At 46.7% G+C, this 24348-nt stretch overlaps 1 protein-coding gene across 3 annotated transcripts in view; it reads left to right on the top strand.

Moving 5' to 3' along the window:
* CCDC149 (coiled-coil domain containing 149) overlaps positions 1-24348 on the top strand; it is a 129646-nt gene that overhangs the window by 32633 nt on the left and 72665 nt on the right. For all 3 annotated transcript variants that reach the window (XM_075346936.1, XM_075346934.1, XM_075346933.1), the window contains exon 2: positions 14361-14522. In XM_075346936.1, coding sequence (XP_075203051.1) covers positions 14361-14522 — 162 coding nt within the window. The remainder of the gene's footprint in view (positions 1-14360; positions 14523-24348) is intronic.

Raw genomic sequence — 24348 nt, 5'->3', positions numbered from 1 at the left:
TAGAGATCCTGCCCAGCGTAGAGATCCTGCACAGCATAGAGATCCTGCACAGCATAGAAATCCTGCCCAGCATAGAGATCCTGCACAGCATAGAGATCCTGCACAGCATAGAGATCCTGCACAGCATAGAGATCCTGCACAGCATAGAGATCCTGCACAGCATAGAGATCCTGCACAGCATAGAGATCCTGCACAGCATAGAAATCCTGCCCAGCATAGAAATCCTGCCCAGCATAGAGATCCTGCACAGCATAGAGATCCTGCACAGCATAGAGATCCTGCACAGCATAGAGATCCTGCACAGCATAGAGATCCTGCACAGCATAGAGATCCTGCACAGCATAGAAATCCTGCCCAGCATAGAGATCCTGCCCAGCATAGAGATCCTGCCCAGCATAGAGATCCTGCCCAGCATAGAGATCCTGCCCAGCATAGAGATCCTGCCCAGCATAGAAATCCTGCCCAGCATAGAAATCCTGCCCTATAGATCTGCATAGGACTGAGGTCCATATATTATAGCGAGTAACGCGGCTCCGCTCCCATCACAGCGGTGTTATATTATAGGGGGTAACGCGGCTCCGCTCCCATCACAGCGGTGTTATATTATAGGGAGTAACACGGCTCCGCTCCCATCACAGCGGTGTTATATTATAGGGAGTAACACGGCTCCGCTCCCATCACAGCGGTGTTATATTATAGGGGGTAACGCGGCTCCGCTCCCATCACAGCGGTGTTATATTATAGGGAGTAACACGGCTCCGCTCCCATCACAGCGGTGTTATATTATAGGGGGTAACGCGGCTCCGCTCCCATCACAGCGGTGTTATATTATAGGGGGTAACGCGGCTCCGCTCCCATCACAGCGGTGTTATATTATAGAGAGTAACACGGCTCCGCTCCCATCACAGCGGTGTTATATTATAGGGGGTAACGCGGCTCCGCTCCCATCACAGCGGTGTTATATTATAGGGAGTAACACGGCTCCGCTCCCATCACAGCGGTGTTATATTATAGGGGGTAACGTGGCTCCGCTCCCATCACAGCGGTGTTATATTATAGAGGGTAACGCGGCTCCGCTCCCATCACAGCTGTGTTATATTATAGGGGGTAACGCGGCTCCGCTCCCATCACAGCGGTGTTATATTATAGGGGGTAACGCGGCTCCGCTCCCATCACAGCGGTGTTATATTATAGAGGGTAACGCGGCTCCGCTCCCATCACAGCTGTGTTATATTATAGGGGGTAACGCGGCTCCGCTCCCATCACAGCGGTGTTATATTATAGAGGGTAACGCGGCTCCGCTCCCATCACAGCGGTGTTATATTATAGGGGGTAACGCGGCTCCGCTCCCATCACAGCGGTGTTATATTATAGAGGGTAACGCGGCTCCGCTCCCATCACAGCGGTGTTATATTATAGGGGGTAACGCGGCTCCGCTCCCATCACAGCGGTGTTATATTATAGGGAGTAACACGGCTCCGCTCCCATCACAGCGGTGTTATATTATAGGGGGTAACGCGGCTCCGCTCCCATCACAGCGGTGTTATATTATAGGGGGTAACGCGGCTCCGCTCCCATCACAGCGGTGTTATACTATAGGGGGTAACGCGGCTCCGCTCCCATCACAGCGGTGTTATATTATAGGGAGTAACACGGCTCCGCTCCCATCACAGCGGTGTTATATTATAGGGGGTAACGCGGCTCCGCTCCCATCACAGCGGTGTTATATTATAGGGGGTAACGCGGCTCCGCTCCCATCACAGCGGTGTTATATTATAGAGGGTAACGCGGCTCCGCTCCCATCACAGCGGTGTTATATTATAGGGGGTAACGCGGCTCCGCTCCCATCACAGCGGTGTTATATTATAGGGGGTAACGCGGCTCCGCTCCCATCACAGCGGTGTTATATTATAGGGGGTAACGCGGCTCCGCTCCCATCACAGCGGTGTTATACTATAGGGGGTAACGCGGCTCCGCTCCCATCACAGCGGTGTTATATTATAGGGAGTAACACGGCTCCGCTCCCATCACAGCGGTGTTATATTATAGGGGGTAACGCGGCTCCGCTCCCATCACAGCGGTGTTATATTATAGGGAGTAACACGGCTCCGCTCCCATCACAGCAGTGTTATAGGGGGTAACGCGGCTCCGCTCCCATCACAGTGGTGTTATATTATAGGGAGTAACACGGCTCCGCTCCCATCACAGCAGTGTTATAGGGGGTAACGCGGCTCCGCTCCCATCACAGTGGTGTTATACTATAGGGGGTAACGCGGCTCCGCTCCCATCACAGCGGTGTTATATTATAGGGAGTAACACGGCTCCGCTCCCATCACAGCGGTGTTATATTATAGGGGGTAACGCGGCTCCGCTCCCATCACAGCGGTGTTATATTATAGGGAGTAACACGGCTCCGCTCCCATCACAGTGGTGTTATATTATAGGGAGTAACACGGCTCCGCTCCCATCACAGCAGTGTTATAGGGGGTAACGCGGCTCCGCTCCCATCACAGCGGTGTTATACTATAGGGGGTAACGCGGCTCCGCTCCCATCACAGCGGTGTTATATTATAGGTGGTAACACGGCTCCGCTCCCATCACAGCGGTGTTATATTATAGAGGGTAACGCGGCTCCGCTCCCATCACAGCGGTGTTATATTATAGGGGGTAACGCGGCTCCGCTCCCATCACAGCGGTGTTATATTATAGGGAGTAACACGGCTCCGCTCCCATCACAGCGGTGTTATATTATAGGGGGTAACGCGGCTCCGCTCCCATCACAGCGGTGTTATATTATAGGGAGTAACACGGCTCCGCTCCCATCACAGCAGTGTTATAGGGGGTAACGCGGCTCCGCTCCCATCACAGTGGTGTTATATTATAGGGAGTAACACGGCTCCGCTCCCATCACAGCAGTGTTATAGGGGGTAACGCGGCTCCGCTCCCATCACAGCGGTGTTATATTATAGGGGGTAACACGGCTCCGCTCCCATCACAGCGGTGTTATATTATAGGGGGTAACGCGGCTCCGCTCCCATCACAGCGGTGTTATATTATAGGGGGTAACACGGCTCCGCTCCCATCACAGCGGTGTTATATTATAGGGGGTAACGCGGCTCCGCTCCCATCACAGCGGTGTTATATTATAGGGGGTAACGCGGCTCCGCTCCCATCACAGCGGTGTTATATTATAGGGAGTAACACGGCTCCGCTCCCATCACAGCGGTGTTATATTATAGGGAGTAACACGGCTCCGCTCCCATCACAGCGGTGTTATATTATAGGGGGTAACGCGGCTCCGCTCTCATCACAGCTGTGTTATATTATAGGGGGTAACACGGCTCCGCTCCCATCACAGCGGTGTTATATTATAGGGGGTAACACGGCTCCGCTCCCATCACAGCAGTGTTATATTATAGAGAGTAACACGGCTCCGCTCCCATCACAGCGGTGTTATATTATAGGGGGTAACGCGGCTCCGCTCCCATCACAGCGGTGTTATATTATAGGGGGTAACGCGGCTCGCTCCCATCACAGCGGTGTTATATTATAGGGGGTCACGCGGCTCCGCTCCCATCACAGCAGTGTTATATTATAGGGGGTAACACGGCTCCGCTCCCATCACAGCGGTGTTATATTATAGGGGGTAACGCGGCTCCGCTCCCATCACAGCGGTGTTATATTATAGGGGGTAACGCGGCTCGCTCTCTCCCTCTTCCCTTTCCCTCTCCCAGTATCACTGAAATTGGGAGCAAGCTGCAGTCATTAGTGGGAGCAGAGTTACACAGATCAGCCTGCACTGGCCTGCTCGTGATAAGTAGTCAGGCTACTGATCAGATCCTGCTGATAAAACACTGATTTTATTGGTACTACAGCACAGCCTAATAAGTGACACATCACTGGAATCAGGATCTCATCCACTACATTATGGTGCTCTCACATTAAATAGCTAAAACCTGCTGACTGGTTCCCTTTTCAAGGAGTTTTTTGGTGGATCTGCTCGAAAAACAGCAAACCCACCGTAAATGAACGCGGCAACTGCAAATCCTAAGAATTGATTGTTGTACATCAGATCCTTTACTTGTATCATAATTGATATATGATCACATTTTGGTGTGTGCTTGTAGTATAGATTGTATTATTATTTTGTCATCAGTGGTTAGTGCTGAGATAAGTATAAAAAGCGATAACGCTAGTTTCTGATGGCTGCGTATTCATGAATGCTCCGGTCTGGTCACATCTAGAGTTGAGCGATGTTCGAGGTTCATTTTGGGGGGTCTTCGAGTCGTTCGATGAACTCGAACGATTTGCTTCAGGTTCGGCAGTTTGCGTTACCGTTCGATAATGGTTCGATCACCAAAAGCGTGGCTTTTCACAGTAAGTATGTGCGCATGCCGTGTATTTGCATGCATCCTGCGTCCCCAGCACATTCCCTCTCTCTTTCCTACTCACCGATCATGGGCACGGCACTGCACGGCTGTCACAAAGCTCCAGCGGCTTTTCCTCTTTTGAAAATGACTGCCGCTCATTATTCAATCTGGTATTCCCTGCTTTCCCCGCCCACCGGCGCCCATGATTGGTTGCACTCAGACACGCCCCCACGATGAGTGACAGCTATCTCACTGCAACCAATCACAGCAGCCGGTGGGCGGGTCTATATCGTGCAGTAAAATAAATAATTTAAAAAGAAAAACAAACTACCGTTCCCCCTTCCCCCCCACCCCTTAATTTTGATACCAGCCAGGATAAAGCCACACGGAGGCTGGTATTGCCAGGATGGGGAGCGCCACGTTATGGGGAGCCCACCACCCTAACAATATCAGCTAGCAGCCGCCCGGAATTGCCGCATCCATTAGATGCGACAGTCCCGGGACTCTACCTGGCTCATCCCGAATTGCCCTGATGCAGTGGCAATCGGGGTAATAAGGGGTTAATCATGGCAGGCGTCTCCCCGAGATACCTTCCATGATTAACGTGTAAGTGAAAGTAAATAAACACACACAACGAAAAATACTTTATTTGGAATAAAAGACAAAATAAAACCTCATTTACCTCTTTATTAATCCCCAAACAACAATCCAGGTCCGAAGTAATCCACACGACACTGTCAGCTCTGCTACATGAAGCTGACAGGGAGCGCCGTAGAACACGAGCGCTCTGTGTCAGATCCACGCAGCACCTGACGTGAGCCACGCTGTCACCGGAGACTTCACTCAGGTAGTGCCTGTTTGTGATCTCTCTCTCTCTCTTTCTGCAATACAGAGGTCAAGATTACCAAATCTTCCTATGCTTTTCATTAAAGGCAGTGGCTCAATGGGTAGAGCTGCTGCCTAAGGAGAATTACTTCACGAGTTCGAGTCCCGGCCGTCCCAGTAAAGAATTTTTATTTTTTTTTTCCAATTTTAAAGTTTTATTAAACTTTCAAAAACATACATGAGAAAAACACGGAGCCGTGCTGTAACGAATAGCACACATCGAAAGTCTGCAAACTATCATGGGTTTCATAATGAAATGTCGAAGATTACAATAATACATGAATAATCGTTTTGAACCCTATAAAATAGTAAAACAAAGGAGAAAGCTAAAGAAAAGAGACAGTTATGAGGTGTAAAGAGGAAAAAGCGGGTCAGAGAAAGAAGTGAAAGGATAGGAAGTAGGACGCAGCGACCGGGACTGATACATCGTCTATTGGACCAAGACTTATCAAAAGGGTGGTATATTATCTGAGGAATAATGGGGCCAGGGTACCTGTCTTCCGGGAGTTAGATTAATTCCAGAAATTTTTTACCCAAGAGGAATGATTCCCACTGAAACCATTTGGTGGCCGTCTCCACTGTCTGCCCACGTGACTGGGCCATCACCATTTCCATTCGGCGAATCACATTCACCTCCATTACCCACTCATCCAACGTCGGTGGGATAGGGTCCTTCCAATGACGTGGAAACACTGTCTTGGCAGCCTGGAGAAGGTGACCTAAATGGATTTTTTATAGACCTTTTCGGATATGTCAAAGATATATAGTAAGACTGCTTCTGGGCAGCTTGGGACTACAGTCCCGGTGACCTCTTGGATGGCTGCTAGTACTTTGTTCCAAAAGACCGACAATCTCGGGCAGTACCACCAGATGTGTGACATGGTGCCCCTCTGCACTCCACAGCGCCAGCACGTATCAGGGACTTCAGGACACCACGCATGAAGAGATGTCGGGACCCTGTACCACCTAGAAAGTATTTTATAGCTGGTTTCTTGCATCCTGGTGGCTACCACTGACCTGTTGGTCAGATGGAAACAGCGCTCCCATTGACTCCTAGGGAACGTCTGATTGAGCTCTGCTCCCAAGCCGCACAGAAGCGAGGGGGGGGCGTCTCCGCCGCGCTTGTCATAAACTTGTACACCCTTGATATTGCATGGCGCGTATCAGAAGACTCACTACAAAGGTTTTCAAAAGGTGTTTGGGGCGGACAGTGGGCCATGACAGTGTCTTGGGAGGTTATAAAGTGTTTGAGTTGGGCATATTCAAAATGGAACCGCAGTTTGAAGTTGCGATTCTCTACAATCTCCCGGAGCGGAAGGAGGGAACCCCCCGGGGCCACCTGGTTTAATCTCAAGGGGTTTAGTTTCGTGCTGCCCAGAAAATTATTGGACGATGCTCCTGGCAGGAACTCTGGATTGTCAGTCAGTGGCATAAGGGGTCCTCTAAGCTGGATCATAAGGTTGCGTGATGACATTGAGTGTATCGTTTTCAATGTTTGTTTGGTGCTGTAGGACATCTCAATTTTATGTTTGGTGAGGAGAGGCCAGGTCCACGGCAGGGTCAGAATTGATAAAGTGCACAAATCTTGCGCCAGGCCAACCCAGAGCTTAGACCCCGAGCAGTGCAGAAGGTCCAGGACCCTGGCGTAAGCGGCTGCCGTGTAGTATCGCCTACAATCAGGCAAACCCGCTCCTCCTGCGTTCTTGGTCCTAGTTAAGACACTGCATCTCAAGCAAGCCCGCTTCTTGGACCAAACAAATTGATTGAATAAGCATTGTGTCTTGGCCCAGTATGCTGTCGGGATGTAGACCGTAACCGTCTGTATTAAGTACAACAGTCGTGGCGAGGCCGTCATCCTGAGAGCGCTGATCCTGCCAAACCACGACAAAGTACCTTTTTGCCATGAGGCCAAATCTCCCTCGAGCCTTGACAGAAAAGTTTGATAATTTAATTGAAAGCGCCTGGTCGGGTCGGCAGGGATCTTTATGCCCAAATATCCAATACTGCCGTGGGGTGGCCATCGGAAGGGAAAATTTGGTTTAAGAGCATTTACCACTGTTGGGGGCTGAGAGACATTTAGGGCCTCCGATTTATCAAAATTGATTTTGAAGTTGGACCATTTGCTGAAGCGGTTTAGCTCCAGTAGTAGAGATGGGAGGGATGTGAGAGGGTTACAAAGATAAATAAGGAGATCATCGCCAAACGCGGCACATTTATGCTCCCGGTTGGCGATCTTAATACCCTGTATGTCCGGGTTATTCCTGATAGCCGATAACAGATGCTCCATTACTAGAACATAAAGTAAAGGTGACAAGGGACAACCCTGCCGGGTCCCGTTCCGGATGGAGAAGGGTTTCGACAGAGTGCCATTGATCTTAAGATATGCAGTTGGGGAATGATATAAGGCCATAATCTTGGATGAGAAAACGGGTCCTAGGCCTATATGCTCCAGTGTCTGTGAGAGTGATTGCCATGAGACTCTGTCGAAAGCCTTCTCAGCATCCAAAGATAGCAACATCAGAGGAAGTTTTTTAGTATGTGCGTGTTGGATTAGGTCTAGGGTCTTTATGGTATTGTCCCTCGCCTCCCTACCCGGGACAAACCCGACCTGATCTAAATTAATCAGGTCAGGAAGCAGAGGGCTCAATCTATTTGCCAAAAGCTTGGCGTAGATTTTTAAATCAACATTGAGGAGTGATATCGGTCTGAAACTGCTACATGCCGTGGGGTCTTTTCCCGCTTTACGGATCAGGGAAATATGGGCAGTGGTGGAATGAGGCGGGAAAGGGACAGAGTCCGAAATTGAATTGAAGGAAAGAAGCATTAAGGGAGCTACCTGCTCCGCAAAGGCCTTGTAAAATTTGGCAGGGAATCCGTCGGGTCCAGGACTCTTGTTACCCGGTGTGTCGCGGATCACCGTCAACAAATCATTCAATAAGAATGGCCTTTCCAGTTCCTCGATTACGGAGCTACTAAGACGCCGAAAAGGTGAGGGCATTGAGGGGCATCCGTCACTCGGCTCAGGGGGCTCGACAGGTAAATTATATAACTTGGAATAGAAATCATGAAAAGTATTAGATATGTCAGGGGTGGCATAGAGCAATTCGTCGCCTGAGTTCTTGATGCAAGGTATAAGGGTGTGGGCTCTCCTTTCTCCCAGCGCATTAGCCAACAGCCTGCCTGGCTTGTCCCCAAACTCATAAAATCTCCCCTTTCCTACCTGTAATAGGCGCTTATATGAGGAATCCAATAGTTTTTTAACCTCTATCCTGGCCTGTAGAAGAGCCTGTAAATTTGCGGCTGATAAGGCTATGACACATTTCAATGCTTCCCACTTATAAGTGGGGGCTGTGTCATCTACTGAGTGGTCCTCTACAAACCTTGTGATAGAGGACTGAACATCCGCAACACAGATCTCATCCAGCAGCAACGACTCGTTCAGCCGCCACGACCCTCTGGGGGCCTGGAGGGAGGGAATCTCAATCGTACAATAGACCGGTGCATGGTCTGACCACAATATGCTATCCATCTCAGTGTGCTGAATCCAAGGGAGAGCATTGTGCTGTAATATGTAGTCTATGCGACTATATGAGTCTTGGGTATGGGAATAGAAACTATAGTCTCTGTCAGATGGATGTTTCAGTCTCCAGGTGTCGAACAGTTGAATGCGCAATAGAGCTTTTTTGATCCGTTTAATGGTGGTGTAAGCAATGTTAGATTTCCCCCTGGAGTTATCCAAAGAGGGGTCAAGGGTGACATTGAGGTCGCCACATAAAATAACTGTACCTTGTATTAGGGGGATCGCAGCGTCCACCAGACGTGTAACAAAGCTGTCCTGTTTTTGATTTGGAGCGTATGCATTAATGATTGTGAGTGTTTGGTCCCCCACCCTCATTGAGAGGATAATATATCTTCCAAGACTATCTGTCATGCACTTTAGGATTTGATGTGGGAGGGTTTTATGGATAGCTATCGCCACACCCTTAGAGCGGGAATTCGGGTTGTCTGAGGATACCCATGTCTGATGATACTTATTTTTAAGAATGGGGGCGTGTCCTTGTTTGAAATGGGTCTCCTGAAAACACACCATGCTCACCTTCCGTTTATGAAGGTGGTACAATATCTGCGATCGTTTCTCCGGAACATTGAGGCCCCTGGCATTGAAAGAAGCGATAGTTAGGTCCGCCATTTATAAGAGAGTAAGACATTAGAGATATATGAGAAAGGGGATTGAACACGATCAGCCCAGCCGCCAAAGAAAGGGAGAGGAAGAGATTTTAGATGGGTAGGAAAACAAAAAGAGCATCAGGTAAAAAGACCTTGCACAGTAACCCAAGTCCGAACAAACGTTCCTAGGGAACATATCCGCCTTGTCTAGGCAGGACAGAGGATCCCGACCTATTTGGGGAAAAAGGATGTCAGACATAACCAAGTAGAGCTCTGGATATACTAAAAACGTTAGAGATAACCATAAATACCGGCAAAAGAATTAAATGCTGATATAATACGGGCAGTGGATAAACTTTAAAGCAACAAGTAAGTCATTTCGCTTTGAATATCTGTAGATAAGATAGGTCATAGAGGCGTACGCAGCCTCTGAGCCTCTCTATGTCGGGTAACGAGGGCGACCCGCCCCACGGCCCCGTTCTCCTCTCGGAGGTAGCCCCCTGTTGGACCCAGAAGGTGGGGTTGGTCTGGTATAGGCGAATCTTTCCCTGGGGACCCAGGGCTGGAGTAGAGTAAGTGGGCAGGCCAAGTTCTTGGTGAACGCCGGGACATCCTCTGGGGAGCGCAGGACCCACCATCGAGAGTCCTTCTGTACCGATAATGAGAATGGGAATCCCCACCGGAACGGTAGTCCCTTTTCTTTTAAGACATCCAGGAGGGGCTTGAGGGTAGCCCGTTGGGCTAGGGTGTGTCTTGAGAGGTCTGGCATGATGCGGATGGCATAGCCGTTGTATGTTAGGTTCGGTTTCTTCCTGGCTGCTTGTAAAATGGCCTCCTTTACCGCAAAGAAATGCACTCTGCACACAACATCCCTTGGGCGGGGGTCCTCTGGATCCGGGGGGCGTAGGGCCCTATGGGCTCTGTCAAGCTCTAGAGGGGTTCCTGGTGGCTTCTTTAACAGATTGTTAAAAATGGAACGGAGGACAGTAGGGATATCAGGGGCCACAATTGATTCAGGAAGACCTCTAATACGTAGATTGTTCCTTCTGTTTCTGTTTTCTTGATCATCTACGTGTTGTTGAAGGGCAAATAATTGCTTAGATTGATTCATCACTGTCTCTTGGATGGATTGAATAGAAACTTGAGAAGTTGATTGCTGCTCGGTAAGGGTATCAACCCTATGAGTAAGGGGTACTTCACACACAGCGAGATCGCTACTGAGATCGCTGCTGAGTCACGTTTTTTTGTGACCTCATTAGCGATCTCGCTGTGTGTGACACTGAGCAGCGATCTGGCCCCTGCTGTGAGATCGCTGCTCGTTACACACAGTGCTGGTTCGTTTTTTTATTGTTGCTCTCCCGCTGATAAGCACACATAGCTGTGTGTGACAGCGAGGGAGCAACAATCCTGAATGTGCGTCTGACAGCCTGCGGTAAGCTGTAACCAAGGTAAACATCGGGTAACCAAGGTGGTTACCCGATATTTACCTTCGTTACCAGCCTCCGCAGCTCTCACGCTGCCAGTGCCGGCTCCTGCTCCCTGCACACGCTAAATTAAGCGGTGTGAGCTGGTAACTAAGGTAAACATCGGGTAACCATACCCGATGTTTACCTTAGTTACCAGTGTCCGCAGCTTCCAGACGCCAGCTCCGTGCAAGCGCAGCGTTGCTTGCACGTTGCTGCTGGCTGGGGGCTGGTCACTGGTCGCTGGTGAGATCTGCCTGTTTGACAGCTCACCAGCGACCATGTAGCGATGCAGCAGCGATCCTGACCAGGTCAGATCGCTGGTCGGATCGCTGCTGCATCGCTAAAGTGTGAAGGTACCCTTAGTGAAGAGAGATCAGACCGTAGTTGGATAAATTCCTGTTTACATTCCGCCACCACTTGATTAGCCAGTGCTGCAATGTCGTTTTTGGTGGGGATTGCTTGTAACAGTGCTTGCAGATCTGCCAAGGATGCCGGGCGATCTTCACTCGTCAAGGAGGGCGGCAGCATGAGACATATTGGGGTATGCATAAAAAGAGTCCTGTATAGCTGGGTCATATATCATTTTCTGTGTATTTTGGGGGTTGTTCATGCCCTCCCACAGCGGTGGCCCGGTTACAAGACGGCGTGGGGGAGTTCATTGGTATCAAAGTGCCCCCATCCAGAACCCCGTCTGCGGCAATCTGGCTCACGGCCCAGGAGGATCCCGTGCACCTACTGTCTGGAGAGGTGGGGGGCACCTCCTTTTGAGGTATCCCCCAGAATTCAGCAGTCTCCACCATTGACTCATGCGGTCCTCCTCCGTCCCCAGGTCCCCCTGGTGTTCGTGTGGCCCCTGGTGAGGGAGTGTGGTTCGTGCCATTGCCATCACTCCTGGTATGGACCCCTTTCAGCATGTCTCCCCTCCACCCCTGTACCTGTAATTGTGGGCCAGGCAGTCCTTCAGGGGTGTCTGCTACTGCCTCCTCGCTGGAATCAGGCGCCCCTGTGTGGGAGGCTGGCAGCTCCTGGACTCCAGCCGCACTGCGCGGCGTCTGATTCTTCATTGCCCGGGGCTGCAGCGGTGAGTCATCACCTGGGCACGTGTGCACTCCACGCTCGTGCGGCGCAGCTTTCCAGACTCCGCTGGCGCCGGCTGCAGGTAAGTTGTGGGCACTCCCCGCTCCCATCGGCAACGCGTAGGGGTGTAGGACAGGTAAGGTCGCGGGTGTCCCGTCCTCCAGCGCCGATCCTCCAGGCCGCGTCGCAGGTAGGCGGGCGCCATCTTGGAATGGCGCCGGCAGACTCACCGCTCCTCCCGCCGCGGGGTTCTTGACTGTGTGCACCGCCGCTGTGGATCCCTCGGTGGGACCATTTACATCCCGGGGGGTCTCTGCTACGTCATCCCTCCTCTGGGCCTCCAGCATTCCCGTACTCTCAGGCACCAGGACAGGAGCAGGGACCGGTTCAGGCTCTGCAGCCGCAGTTCATGCTCCGGCTGTGGAGGTGCCCCAGACTCCCTGTAGCGGGTGAAATAAGCCCCAATATTGTACTGGGGTGCAGGGGGCTGACTTGGGCTTGCTCTTTTTGGCGGTAGATTTGCCCATTTTTCATGTAAAAGCCGGCTTTATGGGGGATTGTATAGAGGAGCTCCAGAAAAGCACGTCCTCACTCAGCCATGTCTAGCTCCGACCCCCTGAAGTATTTAATTTAATTTATTTTTAATTTTAAATTATAATTATAATTTATTTATAATTATAAATTAATTTAATTATGCAGGAGGAGCCGGATATCAGCTGTTAGCCGCGGGACACACCTCTAAAATCGGAGCAGTTCATACAGTCCTGGATGGAGGATGCTTTACCTTGTAGTTCTGCAGCTGCTGTCTGCTCTAGTCCATACAGACAGACAACAGCTGCAGAACTACAAGGCTCAACATACTCCATCCAGGACTGTATGCAGGAGTTTTTTGCCCACAAAAAAAATGACGTGGACTTCGCCATATTTTTGTATGCTAGCCAGGTACAGCAGGCAGGTACGGCTGCCCCCAACCCCCAGCTGCCTATTTTTACCCGGCTGGGAACTAATAATATAGGGAGTAAACACTGAGGTGTGGGAGGGCACCAAATGTAAAAAACCAGTATAAGTCTGATCAGGGGGATCAAAACACCACTAGCACATTTTAGAAAGCTGAGACAGTTTTCACTGAATTTCATGAAATAATTAAAAAAAAAAAAATGACATAGGCTTCGCCCCATTTTTGTGTCCAGCCAGGTACAACTAGGCAGCTGGGGATTGGAATCCGCAGCACAGGTTGGCCCGAGCTTTCTGGGCCCCTCTGCTGCGAACTGCAGTCCGCAGCCGCCCCAGAAAATGGCGCTTTCATAGAAGTGGCATCATCTGGCGCTGTAACCAACTCTTCCAGCGGCCCTGGTGACGGGTGGCTCGCTAGGTAATAATGGGTTAATACTAGCTTTGTTTTACTTGCTAGTATTAAGCCAGAGATTCTTAATGTCAGGCAAGTTTGACTCGGCCATTAAGAATCTCCAATAAAGGGTTAAAAAAAAAAAGACACCACACAGAGAAAAAAATACTTTTAATAGAAATAAATACACAGACACAATTAGAGACTCCATGTTTATTACTCCCGCTCAGCCCTCCACGATCCTGGTGTCCTGTCTTCTTTCTCCTTCAACCCATGCAGCTCTGCTACATCAGACAGCACTGCATGAGAGGAAGACGCTCCTGCTCCCGTGCAGTCTAATCACTCAGTAAGTGAGCAGAGGCTGCGGGTTGTAAGCGGTGACGTCACCGCTGCCACCGTTGAAATAGTAATCTGACAGGTGGGTTACTATAGCAATGGTGATCTCCGTTATTCACCGGCTGTGGCATCCTTGCATGTGGGCTGACTCTGTACATGCAGGAACGGGGAGCCAAGCATGTGCCCAAGCATCTCGCCGGTACACAGAGGCTCAAACGAGCACCGCGTACTGGAGAGATGCACTGACAGGACCTAGCATGACGTCTAGCCATGTGACCAGTCTGTAGCCAATGAGATAATAGACATGTGACTAGTCACATGCTATTTTGACATCACGATAGGTCCTATCATCAGTGCTGGTTACCGGGAGGGTGCAGCGATGATCGGAAGGAAAAGCGGCGGGAGACAGAGTGCAGGACGCGTCGCGAGGACCTGTAAATGTAATGGCAATGTTTATTAACTGTATGTGTACATGTATAATGTGTTTGTATGTGTTTTTGTTTGCCTGCCATTGTTTTCAATGGGGTTTGAAGGTGTTCGTCGAACGGCTCGCCGAACTGAGCCGCCGTTCGACGAACCGAACTCGAACACTAGGGGGGTGGCTCAACACTAGTCACAGCCCCAGGAAGGGTCGATGTGCTCCAGTACTTTCTGATGTCTCTAGCGCTTCATTCTAAAACGAGGATGATACATGTTTTTTCTTATTTTCCCCAGTTCCTTGTGTGCAAGAGGAAGCTGGAAAGTAAAAAAGAAGCGTTACTCATCCTCTCCAAAGAGCTGGACACATGTCAGCAGGAGCGGGACCAGTACAAGCTGATGGCGAACCAGCTCCGAGAGCGGCACCAGGCGCTGAAGAGGAAGTATCGGGAGCTAATCGTATGTATGATCTTCCTTATATCATATATATTATTATTTATTTTTTATTTTTTATTTTGAGTGGTGTCCGGAATGCGGAAATTATAAACTATTCTTTTTATGTTTTGATATTATTTTTTTTTTGTTTTATTTTTACACTTTTCATTGTATGATCTTTTTTTTTTTTTCTATAGCAATATAGAAAATATACGGTATCCATATTTTTAAATATACAGTATATTTACCACTTGTACATTTTTCATGGGCATTGCAGAGATGGCGCTAGAGCTTGTGCCAGCCTTGCCAAGTAGCTGTAATTTGTGGTGAGCAAAAACCTGATATACATTAACATGGTGGAGGCGAGGACATTATCATTGCAATTATGGGTCCATCGTTTAAAGGGGTTGTCCAGGCTTGTGATGAAAGTCTACAGTCACTATGTTTGACTGTAGACCTATGAATCCTCAGTGTGTGCACCGCACGGTATAAGGCTATGTGCGCATGGTGCGTAATTTAATGCGTTTCCTCTGCATATTGCAGTGCAACATAAACGCATGCGTCCTGCGTCCCCAGTACAATCTATGAAGATTGTGCATAATCCCTCCACACGTTGCGTTTGAGAGTGCAGCGATTTGCATGCTGAAAGTTTGATCAGAATTGCTGCACTCAAAAAAACAACATGTCATTTAGTTTGTGCTTTGGATGCTGCTCCCACTATGTCTATGGGAGAGGGAGCAATCAGGGCGCATGAAATCGCCATCTATTCTGCAGACACACTGCATCCATTACACAGTGTTTCTGCAGTGATTTGAAGCGCACGTGCACTGCCAAATCCCTGCAGATTTTTCAGCATGGACACTACGCAACATGCCCGGTGCGAGCGAGCAAATATCCTAGCCCCCCCCCACCGGTGCGAGTGAGCAAATATCCCCCCCCCCCCCCCGATGTGAGCGAGCAAATATCCCTCCCCCCTTCCCCCGGTGCGAGCGAGCAAATATCCTCCCCCCCCCCGGTGCGAGCGAGTAAATATCCTCTCCCCCCGGTGCGAGCGAGCAAATATCCTCCCCGGTGCAAACGTCTCTGCTCTATTTCCCCATAAAATAGTCTAAATAGTTCAAACAGCTCTTAATAATGGAGTTTAAGTGAAAAAGATGCAATATAAGGTAATTGAATACATTACAAAGATTAATAGCTTGAAAAGACAGATCAATAATTAAATTAAAAAGGTTAGTTACTTATTAAGCACTGCTCAATGAAGGCATAGTTTTGATTGGTGACTCCAGCCTTAGGCCATGTGCACACGTTGCGTATTTGGTGAGGTTTTTACCTCAGTATTTGTAGCCAAAACCAGGAGAGGGTGATAAATACAGCAGTGGTGCTCGTGTTTCTATTATACTTTTCCTCTGATAGTTCCACTCCTGGTTTAAGCTACAAATACGGAGGTAAAAACCTCACCAAATACTCAACTTACGTTGCCTAAACATGTCTTCTGACTCCCTATAATCTCACTCAACCGCATTCTCTCTCTCTCTTCCCTGTGATTTATACTGCAGCACTGCTTGCTCAAGTTCGATTTCTGTGTCAAATTGTAAGCTCTCCATGAAAAAAGTAAATGTAAGGCCCCGTGCACACGGTGAGTATTTGGTGAAGTTTTTTTACCTCAGTATTTGTAGCCAAAACCAGGAGCGGCACAATCAGAGGAAAAGTATAAAAGAAACACATCACCACTGCTGTATTTATCAACCACTCCTGGTTTTGGCTACAAATACTGAGGTAAAAAACTCACCAAATACTGAACATGTGAACGAGATCTTATACTGAGAAACCTATAATAATTCTAAACTAAATCCGAGAGAAAAATATCATGTAATTACCACACAGCTAACAAGACAATAAACCTCAAAAAAAGTGAATCTTTCTATAGGCAAATACAGTATAATACGTCAGAATATGGGGTAGCTGACAATTTGGGGCACCTCCCTGTGGGAATATATCTGTGCTGACAAGAGTGTACAGTGGGTACGGAAAGTATTCAGACCCCTTTTAAATTTTTCACTCTTTGTTTCTTTGCAGCCATTTGGTAAATTCAAAAAAAGTTCTTTTTTTTTCTCATAAATCTTCACCCCATTCCGAATCTTGACAGAAAAAAAACAGAAATGTAGACATTTTTGCAAATCCAGATTTGTTTAATTGAACTGATAGGACTTGATTTGGAAAGGCACACACCTGTCTATATAAGATCTCACAGCTCACCGTGCATGTCAGACCAAATGAGTATCATGAGGTCAAAGGAACTGCCCAAGGAGCTCAGAGACAGAATGGTGGCAAGGCACAGATCTGGCCAATGTTACCAAAGAATTTCTGCAGTCAGTGCTCAAGGTTCCTAAGAGCACAGTGGCCTCCATAATCCTTAAATGGAAGAAGTTTGGGACTACCAGAACTCTTCCTAAACCTGGCTATCCAGCCAAACTAAGCAATCATGGGAGAAGAGCCTTGGTGAGAGAGGTAAAGAAGAAGCCCAAGATCACTGTGGCTGAGCTCCAGAGATGCAGTAGGGAGATGGGAGAAAGTTCCACAAAGTCAACTATCACTGCAACCCTCCACCAGTTGGGCCTTTATGGCAGAGTGGCCCGACAGAAGCCTCTCCTCAGTGCAAGACAACTAGCTATATAGCAAGGATAAAATGTAACTTTTAATATTAGATATCTAAAGCAGACAATACATGATAGAATATTAAAGTGCAGTGCATTAAAATGTAAAAAAAAGGATAGATCTCGCACGATTTTTCTCCACGAGTAGATCATACACCACCGGATATACAAAGGTGGAAGAGGGCCAAATTGAAAATAAAGGAGACAACTCTGTGACCATTCTTAACTGGCACAGCCAGAGCCCTGAACTAAACCCAATTGAGCATCTCTGGAGAGCCTTGAGAATGGCTGTCCACCAATGTTCACCATCCGACCTGACTGAATTAGAGAGGATCTGCAAGGAACAAGGGCAGAGGGTCCCCAAATCCAGGGGGTGAAGAACTTGTTGCATCATTCCCGAGACTCATGGCTGTACTAGCTCAAAAGGAGAGTGCTTCTACTCAATACTGAGCAAAGGGTCTGAATACTTATGACCATGTGATATTTCAGTTTTTCATGTTTAATAAATTTGCAAAAATTTGTACATTTCTGTTTTTTCTCGGACAAGATGGGAAGATGGGGTGCAGAGTGTACATTATTGAGAAGAAAATGAACTCTTTTGGGCTTACCAAATGGCTGCAATGAAACAAAAAGTGAAAATTTAAAGGGGTCTGAATACTTTCCGTACCCACTGTATGTGTTAGATACAGGAGAGTGGTCCCTTTTTATTGTGCCCTCCTTTTTGGTATTATGTGCACTATTCGTCTCCTCTCAATATGCTCAGTCAGGGGAACTCAACTATGGTAGTTGTGCGCAAAGGAAGTAAATATATGTGCAGCAGCTCCCATTACTATGCCCAAAGGAAATTCAGGAGAATAGCAAATCTTAAAGAAGAAAAAAGATATTATTGCATAATTTCAAGATGTATTCTACAGAATATAGAATTTTGATCACAGATAGTCTTCTTTGAGGGAGGATTGGCATCTTCTCTCTCTACTCTGCTTCTCTGCAGTGCTAAAAATTTTTAAAACTTAGATTAAAATGACCTGTAGTCCTTAACGGGAATCTGTCACCAGGTTTTTGCCACCTAATCTGAGAGCAGCATAAAGTAGGGGCAGAGGCCCTGATTCCAGCGATGTGTCACTTTCTGGGCTGCTTAGTGTAGTTTTGATAAAATCACTGTTTTATCAGCAGTAGATTATCATTACCGGACTACTTGGCATGCAGCAGGTAGCCCAGCATATTCATACACCCCTGTATAACTGCTAGATCTACAGCAGAGAAAACTTTGATTTTATCAAAATGACAGCAAACAGCTCAGTAAGTGACATATTGCTGGAATCAGGGTCTCTGTCTCTACGTTATGCTGCTCTCAGATGTTGGTGCAAAAACCTGGTGACAGATTAACTTTAAACTTGTATGTTGTATACCAGTAGAGCACCAGCGATGCTGATTGACTGAAAAAGCCTGGAGCTCACAATACTCCTCGGAAAAGTCCATTTCAGTTGGATGCTAGACACAATATACAGATCCTCAAACTCTCAATATAAAAACTGTATGGTGGGGACTTTATGCACCCAAGTTGTACCGTATTTATCGGACTATAAGACGCACCAGATCATAAGACGCACCCTGGTTTTAGAGGAGGAAAATAAAATGTTAGGCAAAAAATGTGGTCATGACACACTGTTATGGGGCGAAGATCTGCTGCTGACACTGTTATGGGGGTAATGTCCCTAAATTCTCTACTAAGGTACCCCAGCCTGGTAATGATCCTCCTGACTTGTATATACAGTATATGTCCCTCATCCTGGTATGGCCCCCATCTTGCTATATACCATCATCCTCCTGCTCATATACCCCCATCCTGCTCATATACCCCCATCCTGCTTATATACCCCCATCCTGCTCATAATATACCCCCATCCTGCTATATACCCCCATCCTGGTATACGGCCCGCATCCTGTGGCACAGAAAAAATAAACGTTCATACTCACCTTACCTCACTCCTGCAGCATCGCTCCTCCTCCGTCTGTGTCAGCGGCAGCGCTGGAGTATGGAGCCGGCCACGATCCCTGCAGCATCGTGATGTCTTCCTGTCTGTGCTGGCGGCGGCTGCGTGTGGACATGTGCGCACAGAGATGACGTCATTGTTGTGCGCACCGCTAGTCTCCACACACAGCCACTGCCGGCACAGACAGGAGGCGATCGCGGTGCTGAAGGGATCGTGGCCGGTGTGTTATACTGATTCACTGCACCCCGCGCGGATGATGATGCGCGGGGGCAGTGAATAGAGCCGCACAAGATCACTCCAGGCTGTAGTTGCCAGGGGTGATCATGCGGGCAGGCTGTTTAATATGCGCGCACCTCCCCCCCCCACCCATCATCCTGCCTATCTGTCAGCGCCGGCTTCAGCGCTGAGAGATGATGGGCGGGAGGATGGGCGTGCATATTAAATGAGCGAATCCACGTGGTCACAGCAGGCTGCTACAGCCTGCTCGTGCCGCCGATGACCCTCATTCCCCGCAGCCCTACATTCAGACTATAAGACGCACCCCCCACTTTCCCCCAATATTTTGGGGGAAAAAAAGTGCGTCTTATAGTCCGAAAAATACGGTAAGTGTTTAGTGACTCAGATGCTTTAACTGAATGCAGTAAGGTAATAATTGCATTATCCAGTATCACATTGTCCATTGGCTAATTTGAAACTGGCCCTTTTTTTATTATATTTTTTGTAGTACTATTTTTTTATGTATTATGTGGGCAATAGCGTGGCTCAGTGATTAGCTTGGTTCAAATCCCATCAAGGACAGTATCTGCATGAAGGTTGTATGTGCTTTTCCTCCTACACTCTAAAGGTATACTGAGTCCCAATTGGGAGAGTGATGATATCTGTAAAGTGCTGTGGAATATGTTGGCGTTAAATGAGAAAACAAAATAAATATTAAATAGTTCTGCATATGGATTTAATTAAAAAGCATGCAGCTTGCATGTGTTTGATTACACCTCAAGCTGCTTGATACTTTTCCATCTCAATTCTACTTTCGTCCGGCTTCCTATCAGCCCAGTCTCCAGCCCTTCTCTCTCTTTTTATGAACTATATAATATCATCACATTAGATTAGAGCTTATATGAGCTTTCAAGAAAAGTAAGAGACACGTTTAAGACTTGTTTTTTATGGAGTCGGGAGTACAGTGGAATTGAGTGAACAGAACTGAGCAGCTTGCAGTGGAAGCTGCAGAAAAAAGAAAAGGCTTAAAATGTTTTTATACAAATATATGAAAGAAATGTTTTGTGTCATATGATACTAAAAAACTCAAGTCGTATTAAAATGGCAGTAACTATTTAGTAAAATAGTTTAAAATAAAAAAAAAATGATAAAGAGATTTTTTAGTTAGAGATAAGATGACATAAGGGGAGTCAGTGGTAATACTTGGCCTCCGCTGGCAGAATAGTAATCTAACCGAGTTGTATCCTAATCCTATATAAAGGGTTAGTGTCGTTTCTCCAGGATGCAGGCTGGAAGGAGCCTATTGTTAGCGCTGACGTCATGTCATTAGCAGCTGTGTTGTTCCCTTGTCCTCACAGACACTCTTCTATAATACACAGGAGAGAACACAATAGCATTCTGATTTTCACGTTCAGTCTCCAGAAAAAAATTTGTGCTATTTGGGTCTGAGTAGGGGATAATTTCTCTGCTCAAGGGAACCGTGACCATAAAAAATGCTCGGGGGGTTGGCTTAAGAACTGTAAAGGAAATTTAGCATTAAGAACGTTTCTTTTTGTTGGGGGAAAAATTGGCTTCCATCAACACATTTGAGACTTGATTGCATTCCGAGAATTGATCACTACCAAAAAGCTCAGAAATCCACTTGTCACATTTTCTTTTATTTTGACACTTTTGAAAGTCATAATTTTTCGTTCATGTAGCTCCCCTCGCAGTGGGCTTATTTTGTTTTTGGTTTTTTTTTGTTTTTTCCTTAAGTTATTTTTATTTCCAACATTTTGGGGTTACAGTATGACATATTAACTTTTATTAACTCCATATTGTTTGCAGAAAATGGTAAATCTTCTATTTATCATTTTGTACTGTTCACCTTTCTGAATAAATAAACTGTTACCTTCATTCTGTGACAGAATGAAAATATATATATATATATATATATATATATATATATATATTATATTATATTATATTATATTATATTGTATAAGGATGGTTAACCTTGGGGAGATCATCAACATCCAACACCGTAGAGACACCATCACATGTTTCTCAACGCTGGCAGGAAACTCGCCAGGTCTTTCACCGGGAAGGAACAACCACGGGAAGGGCAGTCTCCAATCAAGGAGACCACCTATGCCAAACATAGTAGAAGACTACATAGGTAAGGATGGTCAACCATCCTTACCTATGTAGTCTTCTACTAGGTATTGCTCCCACTAGCCAGTTTCCACTCCACACTGATGAGAAGCAAATATCCCGGAACAGCTGTCTGTGGATGGATACCATGTTTGGCATAGGTGGTCTCCTTGACTGGAGACTGTCCTTCCCGTGGTTGTTCCTTCCCGGTGAAAGACCTGGCTAGTTTCCTGCCAGCATTGAGAAACATGTGATGGTGTGTATATATATATATCATAAATTATATATATAGCATCCTGTCTAAATACCATGTTAACCTGAAAATAAGACCTACCCTGAAAAAAAAGCTCTAGCATGATTTTTGGAGTATGCTACATGAAATATAACCCCGATTCCAAAAATAAGCCCTAGATACAGTCAGGGCTGGCATTAGGGGGAATCAAACTGTACAATTTCTCAGGGCCACCAGTCTCTGAGGGACCCCAAAATTGGTATTCCGAGGTAAAGATTGTTTAAGGACCTTTGGTGACTTCAGTCATGTGACCAAAGGTTTCTTAACTGCAGCAGTCTAAAGATGAAGTGGAGACAGGATGATATGTATGAGTGTGTGTGAGTGCGTGTGAGTGAGTCTCTGTGTGGACAGCTAGAGTGATAGCTAGATACAGTGATAGAGTGACCGCCAGAGTGACCGCCAGAGTGACCGCCAGAGTGACCGCCAGAGTGACCGCCAGAGTGACCGCCAGAGTGACCGCCAGAGTGACAGGCATACACAGGGTTTGGAGAGTGATGTTGATGTTCCAGGATGAATATGAGTATTTATGAATAAATTTTTACTTTAATGTTCAAAAATAAATGTGGATTGTTGTTTATGATCACAAAATAATAAAAGACCCTGTCTTATTTTCGGAGAAACACGATAGTCCCCAATTAAAAAAAAAACATCACTATATACGGTAGCTATTGACAGAAATTAATGCCTCGCTACACAATTGCGGGTAGCCACGGGTTGCAACAGCAGCCAAGACCACAGGTCTGCCATCTCACACTCATTAGGCCCAGTAGGATGCCTGTAAACAGTACGTTAGGTAAAATACACAGTCATACAGCATTCACACAAAAATGTACAAAAAAAAGCGAACCTTGTGTTTGTTGTTCACACACGTCTCCCGAAAAATGAAATAAATGATGATCAAAATGTAGTGGGCATTCCAAAATAGCACCAACAAAAACTACAACTCATCCAGCCAATAAAGCCGGTCCCAGAACAGCTTTTTCGACAGAGAAATACAAATGTGATGGGGCAATACACATTTTTTGTTTTTATTGTGAAAAAGTAATAACAAACATACGTGTGTGTTATATATATATATATATATATATATATATATATATATATATATATATATATATATATATATATATATATATATATATATACATACATACATACATACATACATACATACATACATACATACATACATACATACATACATACATACATATTAATCAGTAGAGATCGAAAGTTTGGACACACCTCACTCAAAGAGTTTTCTTTATTTTCTTGACTCTGAAAATTGTAGATTCACATTGAAGGCATCAAAACTATGAATGAACACATGTGGAATGAAATACTTAACAAAAAAGTGTGAAACAACTGAAAATATATCTTATATTCTAGGTTCTTCAAAGTAGCCACCTTTTGCTTTGATTACTGCTTTGCACACTCTTGGCATTCTCTTGATTACCTTCAAGAGGTACCGTAGTCACCGGAAATGGTTTTCACTTCACAGGTGTGCCCTGTCAGGTTTAATAAGTGGGATTTCTTGCCTTATAAAGGGGGTTGGGACCACCAGTTGTGTTGTGAACAAGTCTGGTGGATACACAGCTGATAGTCCTACTGAATAGACTGTTAGATTTTGTATTATGGCAAGAAAAAAGCAGCTAAGTAAAGAAAAACGAGTGGCCATCATTACTTTAAAAAATGAGGGTCAGTCAGTCCGAAAAATTAGGAAAACTTTGAAAGCGTCCCCAAGTGCAGTGGCAAAAACCATCAAACGCTACAAAGAAACTGGCTCTGCAGCGGAGGATAAGTTTATCCAAGTCACCAGCCTCAGAAATCGCAGGTTAACAGCAGCTCAGATTAGAGACCAGGTCAATGCCACACAGAGTTCTAGCAGCAGACACATCTGTAGAACAACTGTTAAGAGGAGACTTTGTGCAGCAGGCCTTCATGGTAAAATAGCTGCTAGGAAACCACTGCTAAGGACAGGCAACAAGTAGAAGAGATTTTTTTGGGCTAAAGAACACAAGGAATGGACATTAGACCAGTGGAAATCTGTGCTTTGGTCTGATGAGTCCAAATTTGAGATCTTTGGATCCAACCACCATGTCTTTGTGCGACGCAGAAAAGGTGAACAGATGCCTGGTTCCCACCGTGAAGCATGGAGGAGGAGGTGTGATGGTGTGGGGGTGCTTTGCTGGTGACACTGTTGGGGATTTATTCAAAATTAAAGGCATACTAAACCAGCATGCCTACCACAGCATCTTGCAGCGGCATACTATTCCATCCGGTTTGCATTTAGTTGGACCATCATTTATTTTTCAACAAGACAATGACCCCAAACACACCTCCAGGCTGTGTAAGGGCTATTGGACTAAGAAAGAGAGTGATAGGGTGCTACGCCAGATGACCTGGCCTCCACAGTCACCAGACCTGAACCCAATTGATATGGTTTGGGGTGAGCTGGACCGCAGAGTGAAGGTAAAAGGGCCAACAAGTGCTAAGCATCTCTGGGAACTCCTTCAAGACTGTTGGAAGACCATTTACGGTGACTACCTCTTGAAGCTCAT

Source organism: Anomaloglossus baeobatrachus, chromosome 1 (assembly GCF_048569485.1).
Source record: "Anomaloglossus baeobatrachus isolate aAnoBae1 chromosome 1, aAnoBae1.hap1, whole genome shotgun sequence".
NCBI classification, from domain to species: domain Eukaryota; kingdom Metazoa; phylum Chordata; class Amphibia; order Anura; family Aromobatidae; genus Anomaloglossus; species Anomaloglossus baeobatrachus.
The sequence above is the reverse complement of the archived record's forward strand: the minus strand, read 5'-3'. Positions and strand labels throughout refer to the sequence as shown.